Source organism: Bombus affinis, chromosome 9 (genome assembly GCF_024516045.1).
Source record: "Bombus affinis isolate iyBomAffi1 chromosome 9, iyBomAffi1.2, whole genome shotgun sequence".
NCBI classification, from domain to species: domain Eukaryota; kingdom Metazoa; phylum Arthropoda; class Insecta; order Hymenoptera; family Apidae; genus Bombus; species Bombus affinis.
In genome coordinates, this window is record NC_066352.1 from 12,874,902 (window position 1) to 12,899,328 (window position 24,427).

Genomic DNA, 24,427 nt, shown 5'->3' on the forward strand with positions numbered 1-24,427 from the left:
ATAAATGCAGTCTAAAAATGTTAACTCTTATATAATTACGAAAGAGAAATATCTTACTTGTCTTTGTTTTTCCAATGGATATAATCTATTGTTTTGGACAGAGGAAATATTTCGTTCCTTATCATGTTAACCTGTAAAATTATATAACATAGTGCACAAAAATTGAAAGTTCTTGTATAATTTTAGTCTGTTTCTATTCTACATAGTATTCGATCAAATTTTTGCTACTTCTTCAATCTGATTCTCCACATTTTTTTTGTATTTATTATTTTGGTTGTATTTCACATTTTAATCAGATGGAAAGCATATTCTGAGTAATATTACTGTTACGTGATGAAAATCGGATATTGCTGTTTCCATTAAACCTACATTATGGTTGAGGAACTGTGCTTATCCAATTTAATCATGAAGCTATCCTACATTAAATCAGGAGTATGATATTATCATCGCAATTTGATCAATAGTTTTTTTAACAAATTCACTAAAGGTACATTCAAAATACACAAGGTACACTAATGTTAGTAGCTATTCTCTGTCCAACCAAGAACATGACGTAACTAGATTTTAATTCAAGTAAATCTCAACCCATTAATAAACTTTCTGTATATGCCACAAACGAGGATATGGTTGATTTATTCTGATCCGCTTAATAAGATTTAAAACCGAACCTAACCTCAAACTTCTTTCTTGCCTAACCAAAAACTATTACCGATATTATCGATTCGAGTTTCAACCCCCTCGACATTAAATCGACATCCAACTAATTCCACATAATGCATCCCATAGAATCGACCAGTACAACAATCCTCACAGATTACTACATGTCAGACTTAAAATTTACTAGACTAAAAATCAGACTAAAAATCTCTTTCTATTCCTATATCTCTTATTAGTCTATGATGGAAAAATATCTCGTCCCATTTCTCGTATCTCAATTTTCTTATTTTCCTCTCATAATCGGTCAAACGCAAGTGAGAAAACTCCAGGAAGCATGATTCGCGAACGTGTGGACCTGAACCTAACCTAAAAATTCTCAATCTCCTATCATTCTGTGATGCAAAAATACCATATTCCATCTTCCACGCGTGATTCTCTTACCCTCGTCGCATAACAAGTCGAAACACGCGAGGGAACTCCAGGAAGCTTGGACCCAGCAGCGCGGTCCTCGTGGCGAAAGATCGTCGAGGTCTGACCTTGCCTGACGCGCGTAATCGTAGCAGAAATTCCTCGTCGGGGTTCGTTACGTTCAGATCAGGGCAAGTTTCGATCAATATACGGCGTATCCTCGGCCGGAGGACGCGTGCGCGCCTCGTCAGGCCGATCCGGGTGCCGCGAGCGAGCGAACGCGCACGACGAGGATGACTCGAGTTACGACAGCCGGCAGAAAGCACTCGTCCAACACGCGTGTCGTTCGCAATACGTCGTGTCGTAACGCGTATCTAAATTCTCGTATAATAATAATCCCTCGATCGTAACGATAATAATTGACAAATTTACGCGAGACTACGCAGGATCGAGCGTTTTTTCTCGGGCTACCAAACGGAAACTGGCCAGTTAAACTCTTCCTCTGTCAAACTCTCCCTACCTCTGGCGAGAGTCTCGAGGAGGATATAGGGACGACTCGACCACCAGCAGCTACAGCCACGGTCGCAAATCACGACTTATGCGTCTGTACCGAGCAGGTAAAGATCCTCCAGGCTCTGCTACGCCTCCGCACCCGCTCGATACTCGTTCCTGGGAGCTCAGGCTGCTCGTTGCCTCTACAGGAGGATCTTTTTTCTCTCGATGCTTTTTTCGACATTTTTCCAACGCTGGATCATTGCTTGAGATCTTTTTACTTTGATTCTTTAGGACGTGGTGTTTAGTATCTATAGGTGTGTAAGAAGGTTGGGTTTGGTGATAAGGTTGGACTTGGTTTAACATCCGTAGAGCAAAAGATGCTCTTTTTAGAAACTTTTGGAGAATCAGAATCGGATTCTTTTAAACTAGTGGTGTTTTAGGTAGATGCAACAATTTTGCGTTTCGTGATTTGAAATGTGAGAAGCTTGGTTTGCACTTGGTTTGACAAAGTGTAAGATGATTTTTTCAAACCTTTCGAGGGACCAAAATTGCATTATATTTCATCGGAAGTGTTTAAGGTAGATGTGAAAAGGTGGCATTTGGTGAAAATGCGAGGGAGTTGGATTTGACGGATTTTGATGAAGAGGTTGGACTCAGTTTGAAATGCATGGCTTTACAGTAGGTACTTTGGTACGTGAAGTCATAATTGATGTCGTGTGGTAGCTTTTCGTTCATTGATCCGAGATCTTTTGAACTGCGTAGCGTGCGTTGACGTGGCCTCTTTTGCATTGTATCGTTCCAATTCTTGGTATGTATCGGAGAGTAATCGAAAATTGAATTGAATTTAGTAATTCTGTGATTATGAATAGATTTTATACCATCTTTGTCGAATATCTTAATTTAGTCTGTGATTTTTTTAATTTTGTTGGAAATTTGCATCAATGATTACTGCTTTTCAGTGCTTTAGTCGTAAAATTCCATCCACCGAATTTTTTTTATAATTCTTTTGAGAAGACTTTGTTAATTAGACTCCTAATTTACACAGATGTGGTAACTTTCAATTATCGTAATAGCAAATTTTTATTTATGGAAAAATTTTGATCTTGTTGCTTTAATTTATAATTAATTAACACAAATGACTTAACTATTATACTAACAAATTTTCGTCCATTCGCGGTCTTCTAAATCCTAAACAAATCCATCTCGAAATTTTTTACAAATAACGATTCGACCTAAACGTCTTCAAACACTGTCTCGCCATTGACGATTTTTCCACACTGCTGTGCCGTATCCTTAAACTTTCGGAGAGGTAGAAAAATCATCGCCAAATGCTCAATCTTGAAACAATGACATAGCTACGATTACCTACTAATCGCCATCGTGGTTTCCATTCATCCGGGTCTTCCGGGTCTCTTCTCCTCTTCAGTGCCACCTCCTACGAGCAGCGTAACGTGCATTGACGTGGCCTCTTTGCGCATTCTGTGACACGATGCAACGTGACCGTGCGCACCGGCTCTCTGGTATTTCAATCTCCATATTCCACCACGAGGTTCATCTACGCGATATACGCAGATTACTATCTGAATATCATATTATCAAACGTATATCGCCAACAGAATGAATTTCATCTTATCGTGCCACCTATGGGAGTGGTTTCGCACATTTTCGAGTCGATGAAATTGCTTGATAAATGATGGCGATCGCATCAGTTTCTGTGATACCGTGCTCTCTTCGTTCATTCTCTTGCCGCGTGTTAGATAACTTTTTTCCCTTGTAGCTCGAACAATTTTTTATATTATACGATTATATATCGTACGATTTTTTTATAATATCGACCAGCACACTTTTACGGTGTAACTTCTTGAGATAAAAGGAGAGATTGTACATATTTGTCAATTTATTTATACCGTGGTCTTCCTTTTTCCATATTTTATCGGTTATAATTATTGTTGGTGTGTCGAGTACAGTGCGTTAATTTTCGTGATTTTCTATCCTATGATTTTGTGTGGGAGATGATTAATCTTTTTCGTTTCTAAGCTATGTTTTACTCATTATCTAGGAAATTGTGTGTGGGTACTAATAACGATTTTAGTCGTCGTTTTATCGTTAAAGTGCGTAATGCTAGTGACCTGGTAGTATCTCCTGTTTTCTATATTTATTCTGTTATGAAATATTTTATCTAGAATAATTTTCCACATTAACGTAGTTCGATCGTTAGAACATCTAACGCCGATGACCTACATAGTCTTCTATTTTCTATATTTTCTCTATTTATCTATAATAATTAGCTATATTGCCCTAGTTTTATCATTGCAACATGTAATGCTAATGTTCCGCATAATTATTGCTCCGTTAACCCCATCAGTACGAAACGCTTAAATATTCGTTCAAATTTCCCCTGATTAGTCATCTTCCTTGTTCTTTAATCGACCACAGATTCATGATTCATCCAACCTCTGCTCGAGAACAACTATCCAATCATTTTTTCATGTCTTCCATGGTTTGCAATTCGAAAGATTCTCTTGACGAAAGCCGATTAAAGCCGAAGAATCGGTGAATGCGAGGATTAACCGTCTAAGAATCAGTTCACGAGGAGATGTTTTTATCGATCTGTTTCGATCGGGTGTCTTTTGGTTCGCCGACTGATAGCTTGGGGAATAAACAATTGCCACTAGGGGCGCGGGTCGAAGGAAGTGGTTGAACGTGACGTCCCTTTGAGCTGTTCCTGCTGGGTTAAAAATGTTAAAATATCTGGCTCCTCTTTACCTATCCGCTGTGCCCCTCCGTATGTCCCGTTTATTACACGCGTAAACCGTACGAAGATTGTTATAGACATTGAACACTACAGTTGAATTCCATTCGCCAGAATAAAATTGTATTTCATATATACAATAATTAACTCTTCGTTGGTATTATTGGCGGAAACCTGAGATCAAACGAACAGATCTGCGGGTTGCACTGTGCGTTACAGTGTTATAATTTTATAGCGTAACAGCTACAGTGATGTGCAAAAATCTAGAATCACATAATTTTTTCATTTTATATTCCAAAGGCAACATCTTACAAAATTTAAACTAATATTATATATATATATATGTTTATAATAGACATAGTACTTTCGTACTTGATATTAATCAAAATTCTCTCAAGTATTGCGTTTGGAACATAAAGAAAAATCTGTTCAGCTGGACACTTTTTGCACATCGCCGTAGCTCTCGCGCCCCAGACAAGAAATTTGTAAATTTTATATATTTTTGCATTATATATTGATTTCCCATAAATTCTCAAATATACGTAGTTTAGCTATTATTCTCTAGACAAAATTACTTTTTTTTATACATTTTTGCATACTACATACGCTATTTATATTTTTAAGTATTTCCGTATATTTGAATTTTCTATAAATTCACAATCATAGTTTAGCTATTGTAACACTGTAATGTTTACCATTGTAATAATTTATCTGGCCATGTAATTGGTGTAATCGCTATGCGTGCACGAAATTCTCTTTCTATATAGACGGGAGAGAAGCTCATTTGACAGCTCGACTAGTATTATATTGATAAATGGTTATTGATACGAAGCATCGCGGTTAGAATTCTAAGCCGTTATTTTACGCCGCGTGCTGGACATCGGACCGCTCGATACACACGAGTGCCTGAATATTTTAAGAGCAAACGTTGATAAAGTGCAAGAAGGTATTCAATCCTGAGGCATTTGGGATTTTACTTGAAAAATATTTTTTTTCTTTTTCTTTTTTTTTAGATTTTTAATCCACCATCGAGCGCATCCAATCTCGTATCGGTCTATCATATAAAATCATTAAATATGGAAGGAAAATTGCTTATATCCTATCATCTCGTTGTTATTATTTTATCTTCTACTAAATATAGGAACGAAAATTTATTACACTTTGTTACTATTTATGACGTTTTTTTTTTTATTAAACAAGGAAATAAAATAAATACGGAAAAATCGGAATCGGTAATATGAAATCTATCGAACAACTGGAATAAATATTTTTTTAATCTTTTTGCTACATAAAAATAGAAGAGAAGAATTGTTATATCTTGTTGTGTTGTATTATTGCTGTATTTCATATTAAATAAAAAAAGAAAATTCATTACATTTTATCATATTTTTATTAGTTTCTATTGATCGTATTTTATATTGATTGCAGAATTGCAGATTACAGAATGTCGCGTTTGGTTTGTACGAATTTATTCGATTTGCGAATTCGATGCTTCCTTTGTATGATTAATTCTCTAGCTATAAATACATGTCATTGTGAATATCTGTAGCTACTGGACATCGAACATTAGAGCAATAATTATTTTATGATAACGATTATTTATCTGATAGATTATCGATGCACTTGAAATTCCAGTTTGTCGTACTGTGTTTTTACATTACAGAAATGAAAAGATTAAATCTCGTAATCAGTTATATATGATATTTGATATAACATTACATTATACTAACATAGCATAGTATAAAATTATATAAAAATTAAGTCATTTTCGCATTTTTATATGTTATCGCAACTTTATAATTCAATCTATGATTACAGCTAAATATTTGAGTGAAGCAACTCTTAAGAAATTTTAATTTGAGGATACTGTGGAAAAGTTAAACTTTGATAGACGAATTTGTGTCTTATATGTTCAGATACTATGATCAGTACCATTTTTGTAGATAATATAGATTAGCATTATTGTCCTGTGTATTTTATAATGTCCTATTGTATTTCCCTTATTTTTCAAAAAAATATTGCAGTTGTACCATCTTTCCACATTTCCACTTAATTTATCTCCGTAGTTGGATATTGCAATCTGCTGTTATAAATTTCAATATCCGTTCCATCATAGTAACTTTCTATCATAATTTTAGACTTCAGTCCATTGTTGCAACTTGCTATTTCAGCTTAGCATTTCAATTTCACATTTCAACACTTTTGCTCGATGACATAATGCAACGATAACAAGCACTTTCACGTACGCCATTCTGCGGCTTTTCTTTCGCTATTGTCATGCTATTTAATTCGCAGCTTTTCTTAGAAAATACAAATTTGTCGTACAATATGAAATCGTACATTGGAACGCATCTCCTACGGTTCACTGGCTGCGCGGATACAAAGTTAAATATAAATCAGAGAAGAAAGTCGTAAATGAAAATTCAAGAATAATACATTTCGTTCATGATTTGACGAATCTGTAAGGATTTCGAAGCAAGGAGAAGCATAATCAACGCGAGAATTAATTCTCCGTAATGGCGATACGAAATAAAAGGTTTCGTTGTAAATTTCCGCGTTACGTTGCTTCGCAATTGGAGCGTACACGGGCGAAATAACTTTGCTCATCGTGGAAGACTTCCATGGAACGTTCACGTTACTGTTTATCGTTCTACGAGGTCTAAATTATTAACTTTTGATCAATTCTTCTGCAGAATATTGATTAGATCATATCCCACGTCCTGTGTATCGTTTGCTATATTCCGTATCCCCACTCTCTGTTTCCTCTTTTCCTGCATTCTAAATCAAATAATCAATTTTCCTAAACCCACTTCCTATATCCTATTATCACAAACGTATTACGAGTTACATAACAATTACAAGGGGAAACAAATATATTTTTGAGTGGAAAAAAAATATATTTGACGAGAAAGAGATCGTCGCTTCTCGGAAAAGAAATTCGCTATTTCGCAAATAGAAATTCGAAATGCAGTACTTCGTGTGGTACACCCTATATATACGTAACCGGAAGCGTGGTTACGGAGTTACGAGCCATGTCTGGCTTCTTGTCGACAATGATCGCGTCGATATTACGGTTAATACGCAACCACGATTGTTTTCTATCGGTTTCTTGTTTTACGTGACAGGAGGATTATCCGTGGAGCTTTGGAAATCTCAAACGTAAATCTCGCGAGAACGTTAGAATGTCATTCCCATTTCGAAGTAAATAGAAATATCACTTCATTTCGATTATATTATCAAGCTAAGGATGTTTAAAATTGAAGATTCAAAGATACATATAATGCACGTGATATGCAAAAATATATAAAATATCCAAAGTACAGCGATCGTTATAATATTTAATAGGCGAAGTAAATTGAGACTTACGGTCTACTTATCACCAGTGTTAAAAAAAAATGCTACGACAAGACGCGCAATATTTGTAGAAAACATCTATAAAAAAAAAAAGAGGAGAATCGTTTAAGAAAAATATTTTAAAGAATTTCACGATAAATCTTTGCTATTTTTAGTACAAACTTTTCAAAGAAAATTGATCATAAATTAGAAAAATGAAACGCGACGTTGAAAGAACGAAGATTGCAGAATATTTATGCAGAACATTTGCAGAGAGTTTAATTCGGTATACGTATCACGATGGAAAAATCCGTGCTCGACGTCAAATATCGTGGCCTGGTTTTCGGGTCAAACCGTGTGGCCAATTTGGCTGTATGAGAAATTAAAGTATAGATTGCTTGCCGTGTAGGTTTACGTAACATGCCTGTGCTTATCGTATAAATCGTAATTGTATCTATAATTCGATCGCAGTTACGTTAATGCCCGTTATATACAATAGAAGAATCGTATTAATGCACGTAAGATCTCGGGGAAATCTTGGTGTTATTCAAGTAATCACGTGATATAAACATTCGTTTCATTAGAGAACAACCAGAGTAGAATTACAATGATGGATTATCGTTACTCCGCACGCGAAAAAATGTCTGTTGAATTTTATTATCTTGGCGCAGAAATTTGACGATTCGTTAAGCCAAGTTTAAACTGGTTCAGTTTGTATAGGAGCACAGCGGATGAACGCTGTTTCCCGCGGATGAAACGAGGATGATAAATTCGGCTTTAGACACTTTGTTTAATAATAAGTAAAAATTACGATCAAGATATTTAATTATTTAATCATCAATAAAGTAGAAAACCAACCGATGTTTTACAATATTTAACATGCATAAAGAATAAAAATTGAGTAATATACCCCGTTATTCCTCTCAAAGCATTCACCAAACTTAATTTTCTAACTCAATACTTTTCAATTTCTTCAATATCTTGTGTGATACATTTTACGCTACATGTTCCAGTGACTTCCACAATATTTTTTTTTCGATTTATTACACAAAGGAAATATATTAAATTGAAATTTTACTTTGGATGTTTTACATATTTTTCTAAAATATATGTGTATCCTATACATTGCTACACGTTTAAATTTCTCATAAATGCACCAACATCTGCAATCTAATAATAATATTAGTTCAGTCGCGTAGCTTTCCACAAGTCATATGACGTGATAAAAGGATAATCAAAAAATTCTGTACTCGAATGATAAATTTTTCCATTAAATATACTATCGCCGGCAGTGCGAGCTGGTGCAGAAAACACTTCAAAAACGAGTGGATCCATATCCCGTTATCCTCAATCGTCTTTTGTCATACTTCGTCGTTCAGTTGTTTCATTTCTGACCGACGATGCTCATCGAAGGATCCTCGTGGCGTCGTTTCCGGTACTCATACCCCGAGACGTTCCTCTTTTTCGACCAGGTCCGCGTGTGATTTTCGCTATCATGATTTTCGCATGGTCGATCACCTCCGAACATCGGCTGGACGATCGTTAAATCGCCGCGAACTAAATGATATTAAAACACCAAGCAAAATTCACGAACGATCGACAAAGAAATCCTACGCACAAATGATCCACGAGCCATATGTTGAAAATCATCCTCCGATGTTCTTATTTTGCGAACGGTTTTAGTAGGCCCGACTCTTTCCATGTCTGCGAGGCGTCCCACGTCTTCTTCGGGTTGAGATGATTTGGCTGATTGAACGTAGGTTCGTTTTTAGTCGTCTTCGATGATGAAAAGAGAGAGGGGGAGGGGAGAGTATGGTTTTGATGGTAATAATTGAGGTAATCCTTAAAATATTAATCTTCAATTTCAAATAGCTAATTTTTATTAGGTTTCCTTTGATATTAATAAATGGATATCGTGAGCCCCGTTATGTTAATGTATGACGGTAGCTGACGTTTTGTTACTTCATCCAGCTTCTGAGAAAAGATATTATTCTGTACAATTGAGTGGTCAAATTGGAATTATAAAATATAAAATATATTATATTAATGTTTATATTGTATTGTATTAAATGCATAAAATGTAAATTAAATGAGTTTAGAACTTAGAGATTGGTTTTCTTCTATAGCAAATGATTAATTGGGTTTTGTTTAATTTCAGAAACATTCAGGATATCATCCAGAGGGAAAGGATCGGTGTACAGCAAAGGCGGCGGTAGTAGGACATTGTCCAAGCGATTTCTAAAAGGCAACATCATCACTTTCGACCGGTCTAATCGTTCGTTACGAGCTACTTGTGAGTTAACCACACCAACCTTGTACCCAGGCTTTCTTAGGGGCACAAGCAACGGACAGGCAGCGTGTATGATCATTGAAGACTATCCCCCTCTGCCCACCAAACCGAGGCAATATTTGCATCAAGATACCACCCAACGATTTCTAAACCATTTAGTCCTGCCTAAGCACAGGACCTCAAAATTTTCCAGGTTAATATTTAGGTATTTTAGTAAATCGTATAGACATTAGCTCATACTCTCTTTGGACATGATCTGAATTTATGAAAATTATTACATTATATACAATTCGATTCAAAGATTGAGTTTTCAATATGTATTTTAATTTTTAGTAATAGGCATCGGAAGCTACAGCCGTTCAGAGAAACGTGACTGGCGTCAGCGGGTAGTGCGGCACACGTTACCGCAGACAACGAAAATCACCCTGACTCGATACGTAACGAGCTACCATCGGGTAGCCATTACCTGGCAACGTCGCTGCACAGCAATCAAACTGCCGCTGGAAAACGTGGAAAGTAGATCCAGGAGGACGAGGACGAAAACGTTACCTACTTGAACGTCAAAAGATTAGGAACCAGGAGATCCAGAGAGAACAAGAGTCACCGACCGAACGAAGCTTGATAGCTTTCAACAGTTTGACACTCGCGTCACCACTTGCCGACAGCTCGTTTTCACAACGACGTCTCGTCAGAAATTGCTGTTGTCGCTCGGAAGGGACATTAATTTAGCAAGGAGCAAAAGACGGAAACATCATCAATCACCATGGGGAGTGTCAATGTAAACCGTAATGTCAGCGATGCGTTTTACCGCTATAAAATGCCACGGATCCAAGCTAAAGTGGAGGGCAAGGGAAATGGTATCAAAACCGTAATCGTAAATATGGTCGATGTCGCCAAAGCGATTGGGAGACCTGCTACCTATCCTACCAAATACTTCGGCTGTGAACTTGGAGCACAGACTCAGTTCGATTTCAAAAACGAAAGATTCATTGTAAATGGATCGCACGATGCTACGAAATTACAAGATTTACTGGATGGATTCATCCGCAAATATGTATTATGCCCGGCTTGCGATAATCCCGAGACGGAGCTGATGGTCAGCTCGAAGAAAGGAACCATTTCGCAAGGATGTAAAGCATGCGGCTATCACGGACTATTAGAAAGTAATCATAAATTAAACACTTACATTTTGAAAAATCCACCGAGCTTGAATCCTGCTGTTCAAGGCAGCTCTTTAACTGAGGGTAAACGCGGTAAACGTTCAAAACGTGCGAATGGTGAAACAACTACCACTACAACCACTGCTACTGCTAATGGTGATCGATCTGGTTCTCCCGAGAACGATACGAGCACTACCGACATCGTGGTCGAGGCTCCTGAAAAGATGGCGGACGAGAACGGAGATGACGATAATTGGGCAGTCGACGTGTCGGAGGAGGCAGTTAGAGCCCGTTTGCAGGACTTAACAGATGGCGCAAAGGGAATGACTATTAGCGATGATCTCGATAAGACTGAAAAAGAAAGGATGGATATGTTTTATAAATTAGTTAAATGTCGTCGCGATGCTGGGCAATTGGATAATCATAAAGAGCTGATTGCAGAGGCTGAACGTCTAGAGATCAAGACAAAAGCACCGTTGATTTTGGCGGAATTACTCTTCGATCAGAATATTGCTGCTCAAGCCAAAAAGTATCGAGTACTTCTCCTTCGTTTTACCCACGATGATATCAAGGCACAGAAATATTTAATTAGAGGAATTGAACAAGTGATAGCCCTCCATAAAGATGCTTTGATGCCGAAAGTACCTGGCATTCTGAAGGTAAGACCAATTACTGACACGAATTCTTCGGTAATTGTTATGAGTATATGTTTTAATTAATAGACTTTGTTTATTGTTTTAGCTCTTTTACGATGCTGATATTTTGGAAGAAAAAGCTTTGTTCGAATGGTCGAACAAGGTAACTAAAAAATATGTATCAAAAGATTTATCCCAAGAAATTCACGATAAAGCTGCACCGTTTTTAACCTGGTTACAAGAAGCAGAAGAAGAAGATTCTGAACCAGAAGAAGAAGACGACGATTTAGAGGTAAATGTTTGTTTTGTAAATAACTTATATTTCTATACAATTCCAAATTACACATATAAACTATATATTTGTTTCTGTTATAGATTGAATACGACGATAGAGCCAAACAGTCGCTAAAACCACAACAGTCACCGCCTATACAGAAGCCTGATGTAGTCAATGAAGACTCGGATGATGAGGATGATTTTGATATTGATGCCATTTAAAAAAAGACGACAAGATGCTCAGATGTTGGACATAAAAAATAGACAAAAACGACACAAAAATATATGTCCGATAAACGATCATTTCTCACACGATACAAAGAGTCGCAATGCAATCTCTTATTATAATATAGCATTTTGTTATTTTAGGCCAAGGAGTGATTATAAATGCCATTACACGTATGAGAAATTTTAACTGTTCTCAAGTTAGCAATATTTATCTGTACGGTAATACTTTTAATTGTTTTTAATAAGGCGATTACGAATTAATCTATATCATTATTCTTAATTATTGAGAGGTTTTAAAAAGAAATGAAAACGAACGATGCTTCCATACATTGATATGCATCTCTTTTAGAAGAAAAAAAATATTGATAGTTCTCTGCCGTTATTGGGAAGTTGGCCTGCTAAAAACGTTCTCTATTGTATCTATTTACTATTCAAATAATAATTATTCAAATAAATATGGTTTACCGCAATGTATCAAGTTCTTTCTTATTTCCAAAGCATTTCCTCCATTTGAAAAGCATATGTATGTATGTAGTATGAATAAGTAATGATGTAAAAATAGGTAGAATGAATGATGGCCTAGTTAGTCATCATTACTTGCATTTATATCTCTGTTCTTTATCTTTAACTAAATTGTTAATAATTCACGCCAAAAAATTGAATATCTTATTGAGCGAAACGTCAATTTCTACTAGATGAGCTATATTATATCTAAATCGTTTACAACGAACGAATTAATGATACCGTATGTAAAAATAAACCAATTTTACAATACGATGTCGCTTCATAGAAACCGACGAATTTCAGAAAATTCCAGTAACTGGCGCTGCGATCGAACAGAGTCGCTTCAATCGCGTTTTTATAATTGACTGACTGTCGACGTACATTCTGGATATTTTGTCGTCAATTTATTCGTTCCAAAGAACGCATTTTATATTTGTACGGGATTTGACGGTAGTCTACATTATTATCAGAGTGTAGACTACACTTAATGGCCGTTTATTCAACATTCGGACTGTAAAATATGTGGTTATTGTACTTTTATTAACTTGTACTTGGTCCACGCCATCTTAGTCTGTCATCAAACGTGCTGAAATAAAGTTTAGTGCCTCTTTTCTCGTGTTCCTTCTTGCCGGTGGAGACGATTTCTAAACGAGAGTTCAATCAACTATTCCTTCGTATCGTGAGCATCGTTTCACAGTGAATCCGCGACCGAAATCGGTGAGTGGAATCCATTTTTTTCAACATTATCATCACCGTGAATCATTGTACATCGTCGTTGCACCGATTGTAAAATATTGTATGAGCTAAATCTATAAGAATCTACGCGTTCAACGTAAAAAAATTCTTTTAAAGGTTCGTCGCATCGAGGCATCCTGCCCTTTATTAAGAAAGGGGGATGATACACTGAACAGGGGAGAATTCCTGCGTGGACCGTTCACAAGGGTAAGCTTTCGTTCACCATCAAATTTCCGAATGCCTTTCGCGTTTCTGGTCATATGAATAGAGAATATAATCAGACTCGGTTTTAAATTGCCACGCCTTCGATAGGCGGTTACAGCCGGAAGTAAATGATGTTAATTTGTTTCCGTAAGATTCTGCGGAACCATGACAGAAAACCAGTGACCATGACGATGATTGTAATGATAATTATCCCTATTCTGGTACACTTAGAAAGGAGCGCGTTTCATTGGATTTTCACTAATTCGTTAAAAGGAGTCGAAGTTGTTGCGTTAAGAAAAATGATTCGGTACCATGTATCATTCGGTTCTGTTATGTATTTTATGCGTATCGTTACATAAATGAATGTATGTAGATAAGCGAAGATTAATCGTAGAATACCGGATAAGTGGAGATAGGATTAACAGTATATCAATCAATTTTTTTTTTTTTTAATTGATTTATCTTTCCTGTTTGTAAATATTCTTCCGTGAGCTTTTTATCTATTCTATGTGCAGTTATTGAACATCTAAAGCTAAAGAAACTAGCACAGGTGTTCCATTGACTATCGTATTATGCAGCCCGAATTCCTAACCTCTAAGAAATTAGAAAACTATAGAACAATTCAAAGGAGTGGTTCTATTATTTATTCAAATATTTCAGGAACTCATATAATGGAGTTTCTAACGTCTTCTATAAATTGTCACCACAATTGGTTATATATGCACGAAGCTTGAAACGAGTATGCAATTGTTATATGATATGAATTTTAATCAGCGATTCAGCCGTTAGTCTTTACAAATATAGATCTTCGATTGTTTCACGTTGTGACGACCATTTGTAGTTGAAAATTTCATTATCCTACCTGTACTGTCACTGACCTCTTTTTACTGTACTTTCGAAAATACCATGCAAAATTTTACTTATCAAGTTATAGATTTCTAACTACATATGTATCAGTAAATGTGAAATGGAACTGGGTTACTGACGTATGCAACATCTTTTAGACAATTTAAAATTTTTATTTAAAAATTACTACATTTCATATTTTTCTAGGGTAAAGTTTTTAAGATAAAAATGGCGCTTTGCCATGTAAGATAATTGTATTAAACCTACAGTATATATACGTATTGTTTACCTCATTTTACGTCAAATGCTCACACACGTGCTCTTCTCAATCCTCTTATCGATTTGTAATACATATACAATATACATATACATATATATATATATATATACTTTCAACTCGTAAGATATTCCCAAAGGTCAACTCACCAATTGTGACGATATTAATTTTTTTAAGCATTCTCTTTTATCTTATTTCTGATAATATGCCTTTATATTTGCATCGATATGTTTTTATAAAAGATAAAATTTCTAACGAGAAATGAGCGTGAATGTTCAATAAATCGTTGGTCCGACGATAAACGAGGAAGGTTTTGAAGCACTGTATGATCAATCACGCCACCATATTCTCATAAGCAGGTTCGTCGAATTAAATTCGTGAAAGCAATTTTATGTGTTGGGTAGATACGGTTGCATGTAATACACTTCTCTACGAACGGGCGCGCACATGGTACAGCACTTGTAATGTTCTGTCGTCATGCTATGAGTCATCAGCTACCTCGTCTCTATTCCCCTTGAAGTGAGAAAGATTGCGAAAACTGGCGTTCTATGTGTGCTTCTTACCGACTCTGTGGAGACTTAAAACATTCCGCAAACTTCAGACAAAATTAATTGGTTCACCAATAATTATCGCCGTTGCTCCGCATCGGCATTTGTTTACATGATATGTATCTACCAGCTCTTCTCATTAATACGATACGCTTTTATGTCTGCACATCACTTTAACACTATTAATTACGAAAGAAAGCCGCGAAGAGAAAAAACTAATTAAAACTCGATAGTTACTTATTAATCGTGCACTTTTCTCAATTGTGCAAAAGTTTAAGATTATCAATCAAACGGAAATTTTTTAATCTCAGAGATAGATAGATATTTTAATTATATTTTTTTAATAATGGTTATTTTAATTCTAGTGTATTTGTGAATTGTAATTGCCAAAAAATATTAATTTAGAGTAAACTATATAAAAAATAAATATAATTAAATACGTTAATAAAAGATAATATTTTACGAAATCTTATTTTAATAACAACAACATTTTTAGAAATTGTGTCGAAAAATTGTTGAATATGTTTTTGCTATAATTCTACTAGAAATTAGTTGTTTCATGAAACTGATTCACATTTCTGAATTCCTTTCCTTCACTGATTCGTATTAGATGATCTCATACATATTTTATAGCATTCATATCAAGGTCTTGTTGATTGCAATATTTTGAAAAAGTTTGTGCATCAAAACAAGTAACACCATAAAGAGAATCTCTTAAAATTCGTTTTCATGTACATAACATGTGGAAACATTTTCTAAGGTTTCTAAGTCGCCGTTATAAAATCAGTAACGACATGATATAAGACTTTTACACTATACTGTGTATCCTGTTTCGTAAAGTGTTGAGACGGGCGAAATGATAAAAGGTGGACGCGGATACGCGTTCCCGTGAAGTGTTAAGTATCATGTACGCGTAGCACCCTCTCTTAGAAGCTTCATTCATCGTACCCTTACGCACCCTCCGGTTATTCCTACTGACCGACTGACGTTTATTTGCGTACGTGGTCGTAACGACGCTAAGCACGAAGCTCTTCTTAACGTAGAAAGACATCATTCATTTTGTTATGCATACCTGGCGTGGACATACCGGTGTCTATGCACGTTCTTCGTGCAGTTGTAGGAACACCCCTGAATTTTGAACGCATGCGCAATCTTTCCATCCCCCTCTGCCCCCGGATATGTCGGTCTCTCATGCAAGAGGGTGCGAAGCCAAACGTTAGTCCTCAGTAAAGAATTAAACGCGATTCCGCGAGGGTGCCCCCCTTTAGAAATCACATTGCGGGACACATTGTAGTGTATATATATATGTATATTGTACAGATTCTATTTTTATACGATTGAAAAACGAGATAAATGACTTTTTTACAACAAATTCGATTGACTGAGAGTGACAATACAGTCGCGATTGTCCGCGAAGAAACGACAGACAGATCGATATAGTAGAAAGTTAAATTTTTTTTGTATACGGATTAGGTAGGTCCAACAGAGTCCAACATTACCGATGGGTAGAACAGATATGTCAAAAACGCTGAACGCTTATAGAATGTGAGTAGTTCCCCTACTTACGAATCCTTATACCATTTGAATCCATTTTGATCGTTATCTGTACTTTTTTTTATTATTTTTTCCATTTTCTTTTCCTATTAACACCAGGCTTATGGTCAGTTATATCTAAGTCTCTACGTTTTTACGTAAACATACCAAGCTCTAATTGCCGCACACTTTCATTAGAAACTTCACGTACGTCTTTTTTGCTCAGTTTTTCAAGCAATACGATCGAATACACGCCGCCGAGGAAATCTTTGCGACTGCATGCGCGAACCACTGAAAATAATTTCCATCGTAAACTGAAGCGCGTTCAGATGTCGCAATATGTCGATGAAGGAAAAAGTGACGTGAAAAATTTTGTCATGTGAGCTAATAAGAATCAAACTGATCAATTTCACCGTTTCCAAAAAATTAAATGTTAACTATGTATTCTAATATTAAAATTAAGAAATTTTCAAAAAATCGAGTCGATCAGTTTTTATTTTGAGTGATTCGAGTGTCACTGGTTCCATTGTGTACATATTAGCTGCGACATTCACTTTCCCTGTTGATATCCTATAATGCAGGTTTCGTAAAAAATCAATGTATCGACTCGAGACTTTCGTGCTTTCCTCACCACGCTTCCTGCTCGCTTATGCTGGAAAGTCGATTCACAAAGATTATCATGCTGGTAACTAAGAATATTATTACCCTTCTACGTTATAAGTCCTTGGACAAATCAATTGATCGGAAGTAGCTGTCAATGTCAAAAGAGCGAAATAGTATTACTCAAGTACATTTGTTAAACGATACAGTGTTTCATTTGGTATTGTGAGGTCAAGGCTTGTTTGGAAGGACGATTGTACGAGGTCAAGGTTTACAAGTGCAGAACCCTGAAATCCTGATCCGGCCGCGACCACGTCAATCATTTCTTCATGTTTTTTCGTTAACACATATTTCTTCCGATTTGTTTTTATCGATTGGCGACGGCGTTGCGAATTCTGCTCTTCCCTCGTGAAATTTCACCATCTTTCTCTATACACCTATATATATTCTGTCGCATTAAAAGAGCACGCCATAGTTGTTGCGTTTGCGCAGAACTACCGAGCCATTGATTTGGCTTGTGTTTTAACGCGGTCGTGACATGGGGTGAGTTTTCTATCGAAAACTTCGCCTGTCTGCAATTGATTTTAATCTGTCGTCGTGTCGTTACTTGATTCTTCGCGCGAATATTCCTCCCGTTAATAATAATCGTATGTGTAATGCGTAAGAGTTTTTGATAATTTTCTCTTCTTGGTAATTCACTTTTACTCGGTACATTGGTGTCGCATAGAAGAAGCGCCGCGGCAATTGCGCCTGCGCGTATATATTAAACCATTGATTTCTGTGGATTTAACGTGGCCCTGACATGGGGTAAGTTTTTATTCGAATTAATTTTAGAGTAATCGACGTTCAAGTATTTCGAAAAATGTTTTAAGTCGTCATGATCGGCGATTAGATCACTCAGATTGTATATTTATTTTATTTTAAAATAAAACCGTTCTACCAGCTTATGTCCGAAAACATTCTCTGTACGTACCAATGCCGGATACGTTCTGCTTGCCTGGACTGAAATACTTCACGATGCCTATTTTTGATTGCGGTTAATTATTGGCGCGTAAAGCAAGTCGTTCCAAATACCGCTTACTTCTGTTTTACCTTTTTCTTTATGCTTTCTGCCTTGGTTACGAGAACCACAGGTCTATGCAAAATAGAGTCTTGTTATCATTGCGTATTTATCATTGTAATAAATATATTTTATGATGTTTACGTTGATGCTAATATAAATTGTAGAAAAGATTCTATATCTCATTATATAACATTTTTAATACTGAAAGCGGTAACGAAAACATAACAAAATTTGTTTAGAAACAAACAGAAATTAGAAGCAACGATATACGAAAACAGGCCTCTATCTATACACTTTATAAAAAGAATTACAGAAAATGATTTCAAAATGTGTCGTTTGGAAATTTCCAAAACATCTGTAAAGAATTAAAGATTGGTTCCACTATATTAATTAAAAACGATACTCTAACGCGAATTGAATTAATATTTAAAATAAACTCGTTATATTGAATTTTAAATTTAAGTCATTGTGCGGAATTTTAATGTTCCTTTTTCAGCTGAGTTTTCGTTATAATTCTACTTTTTTAATTTTTAGCAAAAAAATAGAAAATATTGGTAGAATGACGGCCATGACGCAGGAAGAAATTATGGCTGGTGCCAGAATTGTATCCCAGGGTCTGGAAGCCCTGCGTGTTGAACACGGGGGACTTCTACAAGCCCTACAGACCCAGGATGCACCAGTCGCGAGAGACAAAGCTAGCTTGCTATCGAAGAACATTGAGATGATAGAGCTGGGCCTTGGTGAAGCACAGGTTATGATGGCACTTGCAAATCATTTACAAATGGTAGAGGCTGAGAAACAAAAGCTTAGAACGCAAGTGAGAAGGTTGTGCCAAGAGAATGCCTGGTTAAGGGATGAATTGGCTGGAACGCAACAAAAGTTGCAAGCCAGTCAGCAAGCAGTAAGTAGTCAAATGTAAAGTAGATGATAAGAATGAGAAGGAGATGTCGAAGCTAGACTATCGATTACGCGTAATTGCGGAACTACATCTGGAGATGTAAAATTGCACAAGTTTATTCTTCTCCTTAACTTATTTTATTGTAAGAAATCCCACAAAGATGACATCAACAAAGAGTTGCACATATGTATATGTAAATGTATATAATATACTCATAGAAATGGTAGATCTTTTGACGCCATGCTGCATCGAATTGCTGCGATTATATTGCGGGAATTATTCGAGCTTACGTTATGTATATAGATTATATACAAAGATATTACATATAGAGAAATATGTAGTTTAAGAGACTAAAATATTTCTTATTTTACTAGCTAGTCCAATTGGAAGAACAGAAGAAACACCTAGATTTTATGGAAAGCATGAAGCAATATGATCCTGATCCTTCTGCGGATGATGAAAATGCAAAAGACCGGCCACCAGATGATCCTGTGGTTGATCTATTCCCCGATGATGATGCGGACGACCGAAATAGTAAGTGTACGTTCGCTTTTTCTCTCTTTTTTATCAAGCATCTTTTTTAGGTGCTCCAATTTTCTCTTAAGTCTGTGTGAATAACATGAAGGGATTTTACTGAAATTATTTTGTAATTTTCTCCATTAGATTCGAAGATACTTCATCCAATGTATAAGAGTACAAGGTAGCTTCGTTTCAAGTCGTGTTACTGTTGACGAACACTTTAGTAAGGTTTCGTATTCGCACAGGCTTAAGCTACCGATAAGGACCACTTTTTGCAATGTTCGCCATTTTTATTGCAGCGATATTACCGACACCGCCTTCGCAATTTGCACAACAAGTGAACGCTGGATACGAGATACCTGCGCGCTTGCGTACACTGCACAATTTGGTTATACAGTACGCCAGCCAAGGCCGTTACGAGGTGGCCGTTCCTCTCTGTAAACAGGCGTTGGAAGATTTGGAAAAGACTTCTGGTCACGATCATCCTGACGTCGCTACGATGTTGAATATCCTTGCTTTAGTATATAGGGATCAAAATAAATATAAAGAAGCAGCGAACTTGTTGAACGATGCCTTGGCTATTCGTGAAAAGACGCTCGGTGAAAATCACCCTGCAGTCGCTGCCACGTTGAATAACTTGGCCGTTTTGTATGGAAAACGAGGCAAATACAAGGAGGCTGAGCCATTGTGCAAACGTGCTCTTGATATCCGAGAAAAGGTTCTTGGTCGTGATCATCCTGATGTCGCGAAGCAGCTGAATAACCTTGCCTTGCTTTGCCAGAATCAAGGTAAATACGAAGAAGTGGAGCGCTATTACTTGCGAGCGTTGGAGATCTACGAAGGCAAACTTGGACCGGACGATCCTAATGTCGCGAAGACGAAAAATAATTTGGCATCGTGTTACTTGAAACAAGGAAAGTACAAGGATGCGGAAGTTTTGTACAAACAAGTATTGACTAGAGCACACGAGAAAGAGTTTGGTGCTATTGCTGGCGATAACAAACCAATCTGGCAGGTAAGAATGCCTTTGGTGGTTTTGAGAATGGTATTTAGGATATAAGTGACCGTGACATTATGGAAAACGTTTCTATTTCAGGTTGCTGAAGAAAGAGAGGAGAATAAACACAGAAATAAAGAGAATGCTCCATATGGAGAATATGGAGGTTGGCACAAAGCTGCTAAAGTGGACTCACCTACAGTCACGACTACTCTAAAGAATCTTGGTGCGTTATATCGAAGACAAGGAAAATATGAAGCGGCCGAAACTCTAGAAGATTGCGCTCTTAGGTCACGAAAAGAGGTAAGTTCAATAATTGCTTGGATATAAAATCTGAACCGAACGTAGATATTTTTACTTTTATCGTAATAATACTTGAATAGTACAGTAAAGAGATTGAAAGAATAGAAAAATATAAAATATAAACAAAATTTTCGCGGTGTGAAAATGAATTAGACGAATATAATTTCTCTCTAATATACGGTATTAAAGCGATTAAATTTTATAGAAGATAGATTGTATCGTTAAAAGTATTACAATTACTTCGACTAAAAAAAATTGCAGGCATTTGTTACTTAAGTTTTTTCGTTTAATTTGAAGCAGACATTGGAGTTCGTGAAGCAAGGGAAAGTCGCGCAAATTTTAGGGGAAGAAAAAGGGTCGACGAGACGCGGTTCGCGATCCAGTTTAGCCAACAGCGAACACGAGCAACACGACGAGGTAAGTTGTGTCGGATACAAGAAAGAAATATTTTAGTTGCACTGCATGTTGTAGCACACGATTAGTCGTCTACTATCCTTTTCTTCTTTCTTTTTGTTCTTTTTTCGTTATCCGGCCCGTTCTGATGAATTGGCGACACAACACACAATCACAGGGCTCGCTGCCGCTGGTACAAAGGGCGCTACATGAAGGACAGTCTGGCCACAACGACGCTAGTCCTAACAAACCCGGTTTTAAAAACAAGATCTTCCAAGCTTTCGGGATTCACTCGTAGGATATTCTTCGTCTGTAGTATTGCCTGTCGTTCGATTTATGCCCAGTCGCATGGTGATTTTCGGTGTATACCGCATCGAAAAGTCTATACTTCTAGAACGAGAAAGAATTATTTAAAGAAAGCGTACGATCGTTTGGGAGAAGTTATATTTAGGTATTCGTTTTTAAATTCCACGATAGTGTAATCCAAATACGCTGAGGAATTTGCGATCTTTTGGAAACTATCTTAAACGATTCCTCTTAAATGCAAGCATTTATAGGAATTTATAGTAGTTTGGACGTAGGCATGGGCCTTTGGCAATTTTTTGGGCATTTGATATACTGTTTTTTCTCGCAGCCAGATATCCCCAATTGACAATGACGACAGCACATCATAACTGCACATTCTTTTATTACATTTACTATACGAGTATTTCTATAATCCCTCGATGCTATTTCCATTTGTAACTCTTTTCTTATCTGGGAAAGTATCGCGTAGAAAAAGTATACAGTCTTTTATAAATTACTTCCACTTGTAAGCTGTGATAACGATGCCCTTTCACTTCACGTTAATTTCTCTGTGTGTTTTTTCGTCGTATTCTGCCTTTTAAACAAAAATATCGAAGATATTTGTATTCCGTACTTTTTAAAGACAAGCGAATCAATTGAAATTCGATGGATAGGTGCTTTTCTACAAAGCATTTTATTTTTATCGCATCGCATTATTTATCTATAATTATTATTATTAACTGTTTTAAACTTTTTACGCTTGTATTATACACAATCGTATAGAAAGCAATTAGAATAAATCAATAAGCTTCCAGAGACAATTATTTTCGTAGTGAAACTACACGAATCGGCCGTTTCACGTGTTAGTCTTGGCTGAGATAGGATGATAAGAAAAGTAACATTGTTTTATGTTCGAGCTATTTTATCATGTAAGCCAGAACACCGTGAAACTACGCACACGGATTACAAGTAGTCAATTCTAGCAGCGGCTTTTGCTTAACTATATAGTTCAGTATAGATTTGCAAAGGTGACAATTTCACGATGATCAATGTGTAGAGAAAATTAATAATAATCAATCTAACGATTTGCAGTTCAACGTGCGAAGAATTATTTTTTGTAACAGGTTGTTCTTGCGATATTCTCGTATACGTAGTGTGTTTTTAATTTTTAATACCAGAAAACAGTCTTCTTCAAGCCTCAGATGACTCGTGTCAATAGTTTACATTCATTTTTCACTTATTATAATTAACACGAATTTTATATTTTTCTCGTTTTATTATATAACGAAGAGGAATTCTTCGTCTTGCTTAGGATTACACTCGACTGTATCCTATAGTTTTAACACGATGTGAGGTGTCTCGAAGTTTTCCCATAAGTGTTTTAATATTTATCTTCTTCGAAAAGTATTCGTTGTATACAATACATATTTACGTATATACGTATGTTATTATTTTCAAACTATCCTCATTTGTGTAACAAATGACTATATTTTAAAAAGAAGATCTCAAGTGCTTGCGTTTCTTATTCTCATTCGGGGCACCTTGTATCATCCCTCACTTTTTTTTAAATTAATCTCCAACTACATTTCTAGACTTCGAACTTTCTATTCAAAAGGGAAAGAAGGATAAACGAATAAAGATATCCTATTATTATTCGACCATATGGTACAATGTTTCTGAACTCGTGATTAATTATTACGAAAGCTGGATTATTTAATATAAGTAGTGCCTTGAGACTTTAACGAGCGAGCGAATAAATTATTTTTTAACTGAACATGGTTGTTACTCGACTATATATGGGATTGTCGTGTATCATGGGGTATATCCTTATCATATTCTGTGTCTGTGTTCCTTTTTCTTTATTTGTCATATAACCAAATCATGTAGGAACCTTTGTATGAAACCAAGAATGCGTATGTAACAGGTTTGCATTATTAATTCTCCTCGCACGCCATTTGTGTTTCTTAACCATCATTGTTATCAGTCGTTTTTTCGATATTTGCGTTGTCGTTTTGTTTCGCTTTGATTTGAGTACTCTGCGGGCCGGGACTTAGATAAAAGGATGTCACTCTGGAGTACGATTTCGTCTGGACAGCAAAATACCGGGGCGAAACTAGACCGGGTTTCTGTAGCAGGTGCGTATTTGTAGATTTTGTAGAACAATTTTTAATTTTTTTTTTTGTTTATTTTTTTTATTTTCTATCCCTGATGTTTCATGTCGATGCACAGACAAGTCTTTTTATCGTTATTAATTTTTTTTGTGTCATTCTCGAACACCACGCATACCATCGTTCGACTCACCTCTGTTTCTTTGTTTTTTTTTTTTATAGATATTGCCACAGTGCAGACTATCTTTTGTTTTTAATCGTAACAAGATCACGATCGAGAATCATCATTCTGTGTCGTGGCGATTAATTACTGCTCCTTTTATGTAAAACCCGTAGCTAGCATGGGAAAATGTAACATTTGGCTTGTGTATATACTCGAA

The 24,427-nt window shown here is 36.2% G+C and overlaps 3 protein-coding genes across 7 annotated transcripts in view; all 3 read left to right on the forward strand.

Moving 5' to 3' along the window:
* The window catches only part of LOC126920720 (uncharacterized), a 23,051-nt gene extending 12,260 nt beyond the window's left edge, over positions 1 to 10,791 (forward strand). For 2 of the 3 annotated variants that reach the window (XM_050731456.1, XM_050731457.1), the window contains 2 exons: positions 9,804 to 10,128; positions 10,269 to 10,791. In XM_050731456.1, coding sequence (XP_050587413.1) covers positions 9,804 to 10,128; positions 10,269 to 10,308 — 365 coding nt within the window. In that variant the 3' untranslated portion in view covers positions 10,309 to 10,791. Of the gene's footprint in view, positions 1 to 1,349; positions 1,683 to 9,803; positions 10,129 to 10,268 lie in introns of those variants that run through there. The other variant, XM_050731458.1, reaches the window with a different exon arrangement.
* Positions 10,695 to 18,288, forward strand: LOC126920681 (eukaryotic translation initiation factor 5). The gene is made up of 6 exons (XM_050731400.1): positions 10,695 to 11,754; positions 11,837 to 12,022; positions 12,106 to 13,455; positions 13,591 to 13,680; positions 16,822 to 16,893; positions 18,209 to 18,288. The coding sequence occupies exons 1-3, from the start codon at positions 10,699 to 10,701 to the stop codon at positions 12,226 to 12,228; spliced, it is 1,365 nt and encodes a 454-aa protein (XP_050587357.1). The 5' UTR covers positions 10,695 to 10,698; the 3' UTR covers positions 12,229 to 13,455; positions 13,591 to 13,680; positions 16,822 to 16,893; positions 18,209 to 18,288.
* LOC126920668 (kinesin light chain) overlaps positions 16,828 to 24,427 on the forward strand; it is an 11,289-nt gene continuing 3,689 nt past the window's right edge. The window contains exons 1-7 of one of the 3 annotated variants that reach the window (XM_050731371.1): positions 16,828 to 16,893; positions 19,079 to 19,445; positions 19,817 to 19,976; positions 20,261 to 20,976; positions 21,058 to 21,261; positions 21,559 to 21,678; positions 21,833 to 24,074. In XM_050731371.1, the coding sequence (XP_050587328.1) occupies positions 16,850 to 16,893; positions 19,079 to 19,445; positions 19,817 to 19,976; positions 20,261 to 20,976; positions 21,058 to 21,261; positions 21,559 to 21,678; positions 21,833 to 21,952 (1,731 nt within the window). In that variant the 5' untranslated portion in view covers positions 16,828 to 16,849 and the 3' untranslated portion in view covers positions 21,953 to 24,074. Of the gene's footprint in view, positions 16,894 to 16,930; positions 17,567 to 18,138; positions 18,289 to 19,078; positions 19,446 to 19,816; positions 19,983 to 20,260; positions 20,977 to 21,057; positions 21,262 to 21,558; positions 21,679 to 21,832; positions 24,075 to 24,427 lie in introns of those variants that run through there. The other 2 variants (XM_050731373.1, XM_050731372.1) reach the window with 2 other exon arrangements.

Bases quoted from the DNA above. Each gene is read 5' to 3' on its own strand.
- LOC126920681 (XM_050731400.1), top strand. From the start codon at position 10,699: ATGGGGAGTGTCAATGTAAACCGTAATGTCAGCGATGCGTTTTACCGC. The intron at 11,755-11,836 runs GTAAGACCAATT...TTATTGTTTTAG, and splicing joins AAGTACCTGGCATTCTGAAG to CTCTTTTACGATGCTGATAT. The intron at 12,023-12,105 runs GTAAATGTTTGT...TTTCTGTTATAG, and splicing joins AAGAAGACGACGATTTAGAG to ATTGAATACGACGATAGAGC.